At 39.4% G+C, this 15,088-nt stretch overlaps 1 protein-coding gene across 1 annotated transcript in view; it reads left to right on the top strand.

The window, feature by feature from the left end:
* Positions 1-87: 87 nt before the first annotated feature.
* Positions 88-15,088, top strand: part of lmln (leishmanolysin-like (metallopeptidase M8 family)) — a 28,752-nt gene continuing 13,751 nt past the window's right edge. The window contains exons 1-7 of the mRNA XM_020526786.2: positions 88-622; positions 3,813-3,918; positions 4,069-4,163; positions 4,378-4,495; positions 5,612-5,719; positions 10,357-10,433; positions 12,431-12,541. Coding sequence (XP_020382375.2) covers positions 513-622; positions 3,813-3,918; positions 4,069-4,163; positions 4,378-4,495; positions 5,612-5,719; positions 10,357-10,433; positions 12,431-12,541 — 725 coding nt within the window. The 5' untranslated portion in view covers positions 88-512. The remainder of the gene's footprint in view (positions 623-3,812; positions 3,919-4,068; positions 4,164-4,377; positions 4,496-5,611; positions 5,720-10,356; positions 10,434-12,430; positions 12,542-15,088) is intronic.

The following is a 15,088-nucleotide window of genomic DNA, read 5'->3' as shown; positions in this document are numbered from 1 at the left end:
TGACGAAACGTCTAGCTAAGCTAGCAAGCTGACAACCTCAAATTTTGAATTAAAATCTGTAGACTCTAGATCCTCAATGTTGTTTCATGCCTTGGTGTACAAGCTAATTGTGATTTGGAAGTTTAAGAAATCATCCATTGTTTACTGTTCTTGTTCCTGTTGATACTTCATGTCATTGGTATATTTTGTTTTATTTCCTGACCCATTATAACATGCATCAGGAAGTATTTCTTTATTGGACCATTTCTTCTATTGAAATCACACGTCTGCTTTCAAGAGCTGGTGTTAAAAACAGAAGCACAGCTGTGCCAAAAACATTTTCTAGATGGCATAATGAATGAAACTTGGTGTGCACCAATCTTTTTTCTTTATAGAATTAAATTCTAAACAGAATTGAGGAATGAATAGTCTGGTTTATTAACATTTGTTTGATATCTGTCTAGCAATGCAGGGTGTGTAGTGAAAATGGAAAATCCTGTGGGTCTGCAGGGTTAACTGATGGTCCAGGTGTCATGGATGCTGATTTTTTGCTTTATGTGAGTGCACTGACTACAGAACGTTGTGGACAAGAGGATATTGTAGCCTATGCAGCGTACTGTCAACTGGAAGCAGAATTGGACAGGTGGGAAAGGTTATGATTAGACTTTAATATGTAACTAATTGTAACTCTATCTTGATTTCAAATCTGAATTTCAAACTGGCTTTTTCTTAAGTAGCCACATCTTATACAACCTATATGAAAACCTTAATTTGGTGCTCGACAATAATTGCCCGTGCACACCAAGTGTGATCCAAGTTGAAACAGCATTGAAACATCAAATATTAAGTTTTAGTCCTAAATTATTGATAAAAGATGTCCAGCAATTTGACAGTTTTTGATTTTGATCATGTGTTGGCTCACTTGGTAAATTGAGGTAAATTTAGATGGCAATGGTTGTTACCCTTGTTCCAGACTGTAAGGGAGCCACTTTATCTGTGTGCAAGAGCACAAGTAAGAATTTATATTATTTCAAATGAAGAAATTAAAAATACACTGTAATTTCACCAGTCCTAAAATCTGTCGTTCAGAAGTCAACTGGAAAATCAGTTTTCTAGAAATTTTCTGAGCAGACCCAAGCATTTCATTAGAGTCATTATTGCATTGTTCTTTGGACGCCAAAGCGTGGAAAATACATATTTCAATGAGTAAACTATTTTCTTTGCTTCCTTATCATGTGTGATCACTGTTTATGCTTCAGGCAAATATTTAATGTTACAGAGTTTGCAGTTCATACAGTTGTGGTTAGGCATTCTGATATTTTTGTGCAATCCAGAAAATTCAAAAATCCACAAGTGACTTCAAAGCAAGGTAGAAGAGCAGAAGTAGGCCATTTGGCCCATGGAATCTGTTCTGTCTTTCATTGCCCTGATGATGCCCTCGGTCCTAGACTATAGCAAGAGGAAAATGTACTCTCCAAGTCTATGCTGTGAAAGAACCTTGTATGTTTTAATAAGGTTGCCTCTCATTCTTCTATGATGTGGAGGTGCCGGTGTTGGACCAATGTGGACAAAATCAGAAATCACACAGCACCAGGTTATAGTCCAACAGGTTATTTCAAAAACACAAGCTTTCGGAGCTCCGAATAAACCTGTTGGACTCTCCTCTGGTGTCGTGTGATTTCTCATCTCATTCTTTTAAACTGCAATGAGTACAGGTTCAACCTAGTCAACTTATTTTCATTAAAAAAAAGCCTCTTCGTACGCAGGATTGACCTAGTGAACCTTCTGTGGACTGCCGCCAATATCTGTATATCTTACCTTTAATAAGAGGACCAAAAATGTTCAGCTGTACTCCTTAAACAGCACCTTCTGACCCCACTATTACTACTATCTGGAACAACAAGGGCATCAGATACATGGGAGAACCACCACCTGTATGTTTCCCCTTCAAACCACCCACCATCCAAACTTGAAAATATAACACTGTTCCTTTAGCCTCAAAATCCTGGAACTCCCTCCTGAATGGCATTGTAGGTCTACTTGCACCAAATGAACTATAGTTGTTCAAGAAGGCAGCTCAGCACCAAGTTCTCAACGTCAACTGGGGCTTGACAGTAAACGCTGGCAGCCAGCAACACTCATATCCCATATGTGAAATAATTTTGAAAAGAATTATTCACTGTATTTCAGTTGTGGTTTGATTAGTGCTTGTATAGTTTTAGCAAAACTTCCTTATTTTTATACTCCATTCCCTTTGTGATAAAGGCCAAAGATCCATTTGCCTTCTTTATTATCTGATGAACTTGTATGCTAGGTTTTCGCGATTCTTGTGCAAGGACACCCGAATTTCTGTGTGCTGCAGATTTCAGCAGCCTTTCTCCATTTAAGTAATATTCAGTTCCTTTTCCTGCCAAAGTACAGAACCTCACGTCGTATTCCATCTACCAAGTTAGATAACTGGTTTATATTTTAACAGATTTGCCAGATATGACCTCCCCTTGATGAAGCCTTGCTGACTCAGCCCTATTTCACCATGCACTTCCAAGTACTCTGCAATCTTGTCCTTAATGCTGGAGTAAAATTTTAACAATAATTACAATATTTAAAAGGCATCTGAATGGGTACATGAATAGGAAGGGTTTACAGGGATATGGGCCACATGTCGACAAATGGGACTAGACCAGCTTAGGATATCTGGTTGGCATGGACAAGTTGTTCTGAAGGGTCTGTTTCTGTGCTGTATAACTCTATGACTCTGTGACTTTATGTGCCTGTGCAGACTGTTTGTATCATCCTCGATACTTAATTTCCCAATCGTTTTTGTAGCATCTGCCAACTTGACGATAGTGCATTCGCTTTCTTCATCCAAGCCATGAATAAATATTATAAATTATTGTGGTCCCCACATTAATTCTTGCGACAATCCTCTAGTGACAGGTTGCCATCGTGAAAATACTGCCTTTATCCCAATTCTGCATTGTATTAATTAGCCAATCTTCAGTCCATGCTAATACACTCTCCCAAACCCATAGGTTTTAATCTTGTTAAGAAGCGTTATGTGCAGTACGTTATCTAATGCCTTTTGGAAATCAGAACATCTTTCTGATTTTTGACAAGCTCCCATTATTTCTTCCTTGATATCCTTTCCAACCATGTGGTTACTATTAGGGGCCTATACACAGCTTCCACACATTAACTTTTGCCTTTATCATTCCATATCTGTACACAAACTGCTTTTCTATAACCTGGTTTCCTGAATTAATGTCATTGCCCTCTAATATACTAATATCAATTTTAATTACCAGAGCCACTCCTGCACACTTCTTCAGCTTCGTGCCCTTCCTAAATGTCACATACCCTTCAATATTCAGGTCCCAGTCTAGATCATTCTGCAGCCAGATCTCAGAAGTTAGAAACAGAATACGCATGAAAAGTAGTAAAGATTGAAGTATCTGATTCATTTGTTGCAGTTTTTTTTTCTACAAAACAGATAAAAATGAAAAAAATGCAGTGATATTGTGATGGTGGTCATGTTTTTATCTGCTTCCATTTCAAATCCCTTTTTCCTCATAAAAGTAATTGTTGAATTATTTACCTCCTAGAATTGTGGCACAACAAAATCTGGTAAGTTCTTCTGGAATATAGATGATTCTGTTATTTAGCCTAAGAATTGTCTGTCTATGAAATACATCTGTACTATTAATTTGTTGTAGATTTTTAATGAACAAGAGGTTCAATATAGAAACTATTTTCAAATGAAATATTAGAAAAGCTTAGCATTTGTAATTTTTTTAGTTATTTGTTTAATGAATTACTTCCTTTAAATATTGCAGGCCTATTGCAGGATATGCAAACCTATGTCCAAGTATGATTCCCACTGAGCCACAAGAGTTCAAAGGCATGTTGTCAACTGTAAAACATGAAATTGTCCATGCTTTGGTAGGTTCACTGCAGACTTATGTTCATTTCCAATTTACAAAGCTCAGCATTGAAGTTGTTTTGAAACCGTGAGGATTATGTTGTGCCTTGTTTTATTATGATACAGTTGTTCCAAATATGAAAAGATGTTTCTTTTCTATTACAACTCAGGGCTTCTCTGCAGGACTTTTTGCTTTCTACCGTAATGATGAGGGAAAACCTCTAACTGCAAGAAAGGCAAATGGTCTTCCATCTTTTAATGAATCGTAAGCTGGATACTTTGTGTATTTTTTAAATTTTGAGAAAACACATTTAGTTGTCATCTAGTGTGAGGTATGTTTTAAAATACATCTTGTAGTTTGAATAAATAATTTACCTTGTTCAGATGCTGTAAGTTATCATTTGTGTTCACTGCCAGTTAGACTTTTTAAATACCTTGAACACACTGTGATCACAGTTTGCACATTTTTATTTGAATAGGCTTGGATTGTATCAGTGGAGTGACAAAGTTGCACGCAAGGCATCAAGATTATGGGATATAAGGGGAAACAAAAAAATCAATCGTGAGGTCCTTCTCCTTGTGACTCCACGAGTAGTTGTGAGTATTAACAAAAGTACTTTTTTTTATTTTTTCAAACATTCATGTTGGAAAATGGGGTGGAATAGATAATATATTTTGACTTGTAAAAAAATCTTTTGATAAAGATTTCTGTGAGAGACAAAATTATAGAAGAATAGAGGATTGACTGACAGAAAACAGCAAAAGAGTGAATGTATTTTTCACCTATTGTTACGACCAAATGTGGCATCAAGGAGACGTCACATTCTGTGCCCTTTCACAACCCTCCCACTGTGCTTCCTCCAAGTTGTGTACAGATTGGAGGAGTACTGGGGGCTGGTTGGAGGTGGTGTTGTAAGCACTAGGCCTTAATCAGCAGGAAATAGCTTTGCCCATGTTTGACTTGAAACTGAGATTTCATAGGGTCCACAGTCAACATTAAGGACTACCGGGGCAACTCCTCCTTCATTGTATACCACTGTGCCATCACGTCTGGTGGGTCTTTCCTGCTGGCAGGACAGAATATTTTCAAGAATGGTGAAATTGGTTTCCTGGACATTACCTATAAGATGTGCTTGTGAGAGTACCACTTTGTTAGATGTTTAACTAGTCTGTGGAAGAGCTCTCCCAAGTTTGGCACAAGTCCCAGGGGGGATTTCCAGTGTTTAAGGAAAATTTTGCATGGTTGTCATCATTACTTTCAGTGCAATATTGATGCCAGGTAGTCTGCCTAGTTTCATTCCATTCTTCAGATTTCATAATAGTTTGATACGACAGTGTAGCTTGTAAGGCACTTTCAAAGGACATTTTACAGTCAGCCATATTCATTGGGTGTGGAGTCACATGTAGACCACACTAGGTAAGGGCATCAAATTTCCTTTCTAAAGGGCATGAGTGAACTAGATGTGTTTTTATGTCATTCAGCAGTTGTTAGAATAGCTGTCATTAGACTTATTAATTCCAGATTTTATTGAATTCAAATTTCATGAGCTGCTAAGGTAGGCTTCTGTGTTCCCAGAATATTAGCCTGGGTTTCTGGATTATTGGTCCAATGACATTACTGTGACAGCCCTGCCCCCACCTATCTTCAATAAATTCAGAAAAGCTATTTAGCTGAAAAACCTATTTTTCTCAACCTGATTATGCATTGTGCAGAAGGAAGCCCAGAACCACTTTAACTGTCCAATTCTTGAAGGAATGGAACTTGAGAATCAAGGTGGAATGGGTACTGAACTGAATCACTGGGAAAAGCGGTTGCTGGAGGTGAGATTGATTCATGATTTTCAAATTCATTGAAGAAACAAGTATTTCACTTCAGCTACAATCTATACAAATTATTTCTGCTGAGGATTACACGCATAATAGTAGTGAAAATATTAATTATCACAAATAACTCATTCAGATAGAACAGAAATGCTGAGAAATGTTGTTTTGACCTGAAGAGAACTGATTTATTAGTGATCTGCTGTGTGTATCCTTAAGCAGAGCAGTAGAAAATACTACTAGTTCTTTTGCAAAGCCTAATCACTGCTAAAAGCTCCTGTTTGTGGGTTTTACATTGAAATGTCAATTAATGAGACCGTAGACTTTATCTCTCTATTTGGCGCATATATGTGGTTTTGCAAAGGCTAATTAGATAGTGAAGTTGATGTTTTGGATTTTTTTTTCTTTTTGAAAGTTATATTCTGATTTAATTCATAGATAGCAAGAACTGCAGATGCTGGAGTCAGAGATAACAAAGTGTGGAGCTGGAGGAACCAGCAGGCCAGGCAGCGTCAGGGAGGGTTGGACACGGGATGAGGCCAGAAGTGGGGAAATTTTGAAGCTGGTGATTCCATGTTTAGGCCTAAACCCTCCCTCTCATCCCCGCCACCTTGACCTGACACAACCTGTCCATCTTCCCTCCCACCTATCTGCCCCTCCCATGTCACTGACCCTCCCATGTCACTGACCAATCCCCACCACTCCCTACATGCACTCACCTATCACCATCCCACCTACCTTCTCCAGCCCCACCCTTCCTTTCTCTATTTATTTTTGAGCTCCCTTTCCCCTCCCCATTTCTGAAGAAGGGTCCTGACCTGAAACATCACCTTTCCTGCTCCTCAGATGCTGCCTGGCCAGCTATGTTCCTCGAGCGCCACACTTCGTTGTTCTGATTTAATTGTTATCCTTTGTAGTTGAAAACCACAGAAATTGTATCCAAACTTTGAAAATGGTTCAGATTTGAAACCACTCACTTTAGGAAGACTTGCTGGATGTGTTTTGTGAAATAAAGCTACTAGAATAGCATGACCTTTAAATTTCAAGGTAATAGCTTGCACTTTCACTGAAAATGAGGTGAGAGTGACTGCCGTTGACCTTAGGTTGCATTTGACCAATGTGGCATCAAGGAGGCTTAGCAAAACTAGAGTCAGTGGGAATCATGGGGAAAGCACCCCATTGGCTGCAGTCATACCTGGCTTAAAGATGAATGTGGTGTTTAGAAGTCAGTCATCTCGGTGCCAGGACATTTCTGCAAATGTTCCTCAGGGCAGTGTCCTTGGCCCAATCACCTTCAGCTACTTCACCATTGACTTTCTCACCATCATATGGTTAGAAGTGGGGATGTTCACTGATAATTAAACACTGTTTAGCATATTTCACAACAATTTAGATACTGAAGTAGTCCAGTGCCCAAATGCAATAGGATGTGGGCAGTATCCAGGGTTGGGCTGACACATGGCAAGTAATACTTAGGTCACATAAGTGCCAGACAATGACCATTTGCAAGACGAGAGATTCTAACCATCACCATCACCAAATCCCCCACTATCCACATCCTGAGGGTTACCATTGACCAGAAACTGAACTCAGCATAGTAGCTATAATAGCAGGTCAGAGTCTAGGAATGTTGCAATGAATAATTTAAGTCCTGACTCCTTAAAACCTGAATGCAGTCTGAAACGATTCAGGTGTGTGACAGAATACTCCCTGCTCGTCTGGATCAATGCAGCTCTGGCCACGCTTAAGAAACTTGACACCATCCAGGTCAAAGCAGCCGACTTGTTTGGCAACAAATATGCAGTTCCTCCACCACTGATGCTCAGTAGCAACAGCGTGCACCATCTACAAGATGCATGACAGAAACTCACCATGGCATTTTAGTCAGTGCTTTCCAACCCCATGACCACCACCATCTTTTCTGAAGAACGGTCCCTACCCGAAACGTCAGCTTTCCTGCTCCTCTGATGCTGCTTGGCCTGCTGTGTTCCTCCAGCTCCCCACCTTGTTATCACCATCTCGAAGGACATGGGAACACCACCACCTGTAAATTCATAATTATGAAGTGCCTCAGTGCCTGTACATCTGTGTTTCTCACAGTATGTCCTTGGCCTAACCACCTTCAGCTACTTCATTAATTACTTTCTCACCATCATAAGGTCAGAGGTATGAAGCTTTGAGAAGTTGGTCATGGCTCACATCAACTGTTACCTTGATCCCTTGCAATTTGCCTACTAACACAACAGGTCCTGGGCAGAAGCCATCTCCCTGGCCTACACTCATCCCTGGAACATCTCCACCTTGAACAGACTACAGCTCCACCTTGAACACCATAACTTCAAACAAACTTTTCTCCAAACTCTGGACCTAGGTCTGTGCTCACATCTCTGTAACTAGATATATGACTTTCTGACCAACAGACAGCAGTCAGTAAAAATAGGTGACGACAGCACTTCAATGATAATCCTCAACACCAGATTCCCGCGAGGATGTGCGCTCAGCCCCTTACTACACTGCTTATATACACGTGACTATGTTGCCAAATTCTGCAATTTACAAACTCCATTTACAAGTTTGTTGACGACGACACCACCATTGTAAGTTGGATCTCAAACAGCGACAAGACAGAGTGCAAGAAAGAGATAGTGTTTAGTGAAATGGTGTGGGAACTGCTCTTCCCAAGACCACAAGAAACTACAGAGAGTTGTGAACGCAGCCCAGTCTATCATGCAAGTCAACCTACCATCCATTGACTTCACCTATACTTCCTGCTGCATTGGGAAAGCAACCAACATAATCAAAGACTCCTCCCACTCACGTTATATTGTCTTCGACCCTCTTCCATTGGGCAGAAGATGTAGAAGTTTGAATACGTGTATGACCAAATTCAAGAAAAGCTTCTTCCCTACAATTATCAGATTTTTGAATGGATCTCTAAAGTGTTCATGTTGATTTCTCTCTGCACCTTCTGCGCAGCTTTAACATTGTATCCTGCACTCTGTTCTGTTAATCTGATGCGCTGTATAATACCATCTCCCTGTAGAGCACACAAGATAAGACCTTTTTCACTGTACCTTGGTATACATGATAGTAACCTATCAAATCAAATCAATTCCCTTCTAAGGCACTCTACTCCAGACTTGGCAATATATCATCATTCCCTCAGTGCACTGTGTCAAAATCACGAAACTCGCTTTCTGATGGCATTGTTGGTCTGCCTAACCAGATGGATTTTAGCAGTTCAAGAAGGCAACTCACTACCACTTTCTCAAGGGCAACTAAGGATTACCAATGAAATTGGCCCAGTCCAGGGTACCCACAACCCATGAGTGAATTAAAAAACAAAATTCCTGATGGAATGTAATCGATCCTTGCTGGAATGTCTCAACCTGTGATAATGCGTAAACCTGGAGTATAAAGTGAGCCAGATTTCTGATGTCCCAGTTTACCCAAACACTGACCTTTGATTAATAGGCAGTATTTTTAAAAATTCATTTATGGGATGAGGATATCACTGGCTAGGTCAGCATCTATTGCCCATCCATCACATTATCTCATGTCTGGAGTCACAGGTAGGCCAACCAGGTAAGGGCATCGGTGAACCAGATGGATTTTTCTGACAATCAACAAGAGATTCATGGATATCATTAGACTCCTAATTCCATATTTTCATTGAATTCAAGTTCCAACATCTATTGTGACAGGATTCCAACCTAGGTCCCCAGAGCATCACCTGAATCTCTGGATTAACAGCCCAGCAATAATACCACTAGGCTGTCACCTCCCCTAATGATATTAATGGAAAGTTATTCAAACCATGGGGGCTAAACTGGAATTCAGACCAGGATGTGTGCAAACTTACAAACAAAATTGCTTCACAACTTACAAGGGGGAAGTTTTAATTACTTATTAACAGGATGTGCGTATTGCCAATGTTTAATGAACAATTTATCTAAAATATATTTCTCTGACCGATGTTTTCATGCGATTTTGACACTGATTATGTTTTCCCTTTGTAGATTTGCTTTAATCAAGTAATGTAGGTTTTAATTTGCTTGTGCCTTTTACACTGTACAACAACAGCAGCAATATGTGATAAAATGCCATAAAAGATGATAAAGTCAGAAGTCACACAACACCAAGTTATAGGCCAATGGGTTTATTTGAAATCCCAAGCTTTTGGAGTGCTGCTGCTTTATCAGTCACTTTACTTCATCTGACGAAAGAGCAGCGCTCCAAAAGCTTGCGATTTCAAATAAACCTGTTGGACTATAACCTGGTGTCGTGTGTCGTGTGCCCCCCCCAGTCCAACACTGGCACCTCCACACCATAAAAGATAATAGGTTAATCTTCCATTTGCTGAAGCACTTCAAAATGAGGAAAGGCCAAAGAAGTAATTTTCTTTCAGCTGAGCCAAGTCGAGCATTGATCAAGACTGAGGTTCAAATCTTCCAGCTTGTTATGAATGATAAATGGTATATAATTTAGTGAGACCCTACTTAAAGAGACTGGGACCTTTACCTTTGCCAAAGAGAGAACCAGGAAAGTCACTGTGATTCTGAAAGAAAGGTAAAATTGACTAGTTTGATGGTCCCTTTAAGTTCTAGATGATATTTTGTTCTTCTGTTTCTACCCAGAATGAAGCAATGACCGGCTCTCACACACAGAATAGAGTATTCTCCAGGTTAACCTTGGCAGCTTTAGAAGACACAGGGTAAGATGAATGATGTGTAAGCAGATTTTAATATTGCGCAATGTCTTGGGAAATCTTACCTGCTTTTTCACTCTAAGTTCAATCAAATTATTTAAAACATTTCAAAAAATATGGATTAAAAACAAAAATGTAAACACTGGAAAGGAAAAGCACACTCGTGGAGCATTTCTAATGATGATTCAGGCAGACCTCCAGGTACTAGGCAATACTTAAGATCTTGGATCTAAACGGAGTATTTAAAATTAGAATTTAAGACTTGCTTTATGCAGGATGTAATTTGCTGAGAGTGCCCTTTCACACTCATTTGCTTATGGAAAGTGACAGATTAGGTTGTCAACTTTTTTATAGATTGTGTGAGAAAGCAAATAAGTGATAGGCAAATGCAAATTAACTAATTTGGGCAGCACGGTGGCTCGGTGCTTAGCACTGTTGCCTGACAGTTCCAGGGATTCGGGTTCAATTCTAGCCTTGGGCAACTGTCTGTGTGGAGTTTGCACAGTCTCCTCGTGTCTGCGTGGCTTTCCTCCCGTTGCTATGGTTTCCTCTCACAGTTGAAAGATGTAGACGTCAGATGAATTGGCAATGCTAAATTGCTCGTCGTCTCCAGGGATGTGTAAATTAGATGGATCAGCCATGGGAAATTCAGGGTTACAGGGATAGAGTAGGGGGGTGAGTCTGGCTGGGGTGCTGTTCGGAGAGTCAGTGTGGACTTGTTGGGCCGGATGGCCTGTTCCCACGCTGTGGGGATTCTATGGTTGTATGATAATTCTTGGTGGTGTTGAAAATCCAAACTCTGTGCAGTTCTAATATTTTTAAATTTGTTTAGACAATTAAATATACCGTTTGTTTGTCACATCTATATTTCAGACATTGGTCATACTGAAGCTTCTGGGCACAGATTTAGGAAGTGAATTATGCAGTCACCACGTCTGAATTGAGTTAGTGATCAAATGTTTTCACAGAGTAGCATGTCCGTACAGGGTTCATTCATTCATTTTGCTGATACCATATTCTTGGAGTATGGAAAGGAGCACCCAGTTCCTGTAATTATCTAATATTAAATTTATGACGTCTTCAGTTCCAGTGAATTACCTGAGCACTTTGCAGTGCAGCTTCAGTCAAGTTTGAGAAGAAATTCTCAGGCTTTGATACCACTTGCAAGACCGGCATTTATGCCCATTCATCATTGTTAAGGTTTGTTGCAAGTAAATAACCTTTTTTAATTTGTTCATGGGATGTGTGTGTCACTGACAGGCCTGTCCCTCATGGCTGTTGCAAATTGTTAAGAGAGCTTTAACTAAGTAGATCTTGTGGATCTTGTGTCACAAGAGACCAGACCACGTAAGGATGTTTGACTTGCTTCAAAGTAGCTGCAAAGTACTTTAATTTATTGTGAGAATATAATACAGTGCTACATAAATACAAGTTCTTTACTCTTTCAATGCACAGTTAAAAAGCATTGTTTATAATAAAATTTTGGAGAACATATCCACTGAAACCAGTTTATAGTCTGCATATGAAAATAAATTGACTCTTCTTGTCATTCCACTTTATGTTGGAAGATTGTGAGGTAGGATGAGCTAACTTTGAGACTGTCACGAAAGGGGAATGGTATCTGAGGCAGATGGGAAAAGAAAAGTAACTGTCCTAGTATCTCATTCTTGGCCATCTGCAAATATGACTTATGCTTAAGTCAGATGGGCATCCAAGCCAAGCTTTGTCGCAAGTTCCTGTGTTATAATCTTAACATCTGACTACTGTGTTAATTAAAAAAGAACATTCAGTGATCAGGATGCACGAAAAGCTCTTGTGGCTTGTCTAAATAAAGTGGCCTCTGATGAAAACAGTAAATTTTTAGGAAGGTAGATTTGAGTTTGAAGCTTAATTATGTCATTGTGGATTAGTTTTGAATGCTACAAATATATGGCAGTAGTCTTTGAAATATTAATAGCAATATTTTTCTTTTCCTAACATCATTCGCCACCTACCATCACCAGATGGTACAAAGCCAACTATAGTATGGCAGAGAGACTAGAATGGGGTGAAGGTATGGGCTGTGACTTTGTAATGAAAAGCTGCAAGTACTGGATTGACCGACAACGGAAGATGTAAGTATTGTATTTTGTTTGCAGAGATATTTATTGATCTGGTGCCTCAAATAACTATCAGCAGTTTAACCTGATATGTGGAGCACTAACTAGAGTGTTGATTGATGCTGCTTTGATGTGGGTGTGCTTAACACTATTTATTATAATTTTTAATATTTAAGTGAGTTCCCAATGCTTTTTACTTGTTACACTTCCATTGGCAAGCTTTTACTTCAGCCATCTAAAATGTGATCTTATACCTGAAGAACTGAGGACAATGTATAACTGTATGGATTAATGTGGAATTACACTGTCCCTTCATAACCCTCATCAACTGATAATAGATACCTTGTTTGTAAATTGAATCAAGGTGAAATCATGAATCAAGTTTGAGTATTGTTAAATAAAGATTAAACAAAATAATTACTTTTTTGCTGAGATTACAATAAGTTTCTAGTGAAACTTTAAAAAAATTGAATTTCTGTTAATCTTATAATCTTGGATCCCATAGCTATGAAGACAAGCATTTGTATGGGACAGATTGATTCTTGCCTTTCTAGCATTACAGTAAGAAGAGAACTAAAGTTTCAACAAGCAAGGTATTTTACTTTTTTTTAATTTGCTCATGGGGGCATGGGCATCGCTAGCTGGCAAGCATTTATTGCCCATCCGAGTTGGCCCTTGACAAAATGATGGTGAGCTGCCACCTTGAACTTTTGCAGTCCATGTTCTGTACATGGACATTAAATGTCATTAGGCAGAGAATTCCAAATTTTGATCCTGCAACAGTGAAGGACAGCGATATATTTCCAAGTCAAAATAGTGAGTGGCTTGGATGGGAACTTGTAGGTGGTGGTATTTCCACATATCTGCTGCCCTTGTCCTTCTAGATGGAAGTAGCCCTAGGTTTGAAAGAGGCTGTCTAAGGATCTTTGATGAATGTCTGCAGTGTGTTTTGTAGATAGGAGACACTGCTGTTAATGAGTGGTTGTGATGGAAGGAATGGATGCTTGTGGATGTGGTGCCCATCAAGCAAGTTGCGTTGTCCTGGATGGTGTCAAACTTCTTGAGTGTTGTTGGAGCTGCAGTCATCCAGGCAATTAGTGAGTATTCCATCACACTCCTTACCTTGTGCTTTGTAGATGATGGACAGGCTTTGGGAAAGGTGAGTTAACGCGCTGCAGTATTTCTAGCCTGTGACCTGCTTTTGTAACTACTGTGTTTATGTGGCGAATCCAGTATTTTTGATCAATGGTAGTTCCCAGTATGTTGATAGTGGGTGATTCGGTGATGGTTATACTGTTGAATATCATGGAGCACGTTGTCTTTTATTGAAGATGATCTGATGCCAGATGAATATAAAAGGAAGATCACAAAGGAACATTAATTGTTTCACTTGCAATACTATTTCCAGTGACAGACCAGTCACTCAGATTAGCTTTCATAAATACCACGATGCCTTATGCAATAACTGATTGCAGAATTTATTCATTTTAGGGCAGACTGGAATTCAGACCCTTTGAACACGGTCATCACTGTGAATAGTCCCAAAGCTAATTAAAATGCCAAAGGCTGTAAATATAGACCATAAGCCGCTGGAGTACGGTAGGCTATTTGGCCCGTCAAGTCTGTTCCGCCATTCAGTGACATCATGGCTGATTGAATAATCCTCAATGCTAATTTTCCTGCTTACCTTCTTAACTCTTGATCCCCTAATTGATTAAAATCTATCTCACCCTTGAATATTCTTAATGACCCAGCCTCAACTGGCCTCTGTGTAAAACAATTCCACATATTCACAACCCACTGAGAAGAAAGTCTTCCTCATGTCTTGTCTTAAATAGAAACCTCTTACTCTGAGCTTATGCCCTGTAATACAGGACTCTCCCACAAAGCTAAGCAAACTCTCCATACCTATGTTGTCGAGAATCAACTTAGTTTGTTTTCTTTCTGCCATCCAGGTAGATGCATTTTATGCACTTATTAGCCAGAGAGATTAGTTCTGCTTTGAATAGTTGGTGTCAATATGAATGAGTTATATTTTTGGCCATCCACAGGTCCAGGTTGGGCACAAGCCATTGGGGTAATTGATCAGGCTGCCTGTCTCCTCCTTTGGCCTTGTCCATTCCTGGTTGACCCCAGAGAAGTATCAGGCCATACCTGTCAGTATACTTAAGGCCTTCTGTGACTGGTGGACAATGCGAGGACTGGGATGTTTGGTTTATACTGTAAATGCTATTTTGCTTATAATTTTCGTTTTCCTTTTGTTTGTGTTTTTTTGGTTGTATCCTCTAAAAAAGAGATGTTTTAGTTATTTCTCCTCTTGCTTGATAACATTGGGGAGATACATTTAACTTACATTTCATTATATTACAGTTTGGAAACATTTGTAAGCATAGAAGTTGATGGGCGAATTCAAACGATGTTTCATCAAGCTTAACTTGCACCATGACGGCAAAAACATCATGATTAGGCTCTTCATTATATCACCCTACTCTCCCTTTCTCTGCCTGTGTGTAATTTCTTACTCGAAACAGTAAAATAGTAGCAAAGGGATAATGATGGAAA

This window comes from Rhincodon typus, chromosome 7, assembly GCF_021869965.1.
Source record: "Rhincodon typus isolate 14 chromosome 7, sRhiTyp1.1, whole genome shotgun sequence".
Taxonomy (NCBI): Eukaryota; Metazoa; Chordata; class Chondrichthyes; order Orectolobiformes; family Rhincodontidae; genus Rhincodon; species Rhincodon typus.
Note: the sequence above shows the minus strand (reverse complement) of the source record. Positions and strands in the feature narration are given on the sequence as shown.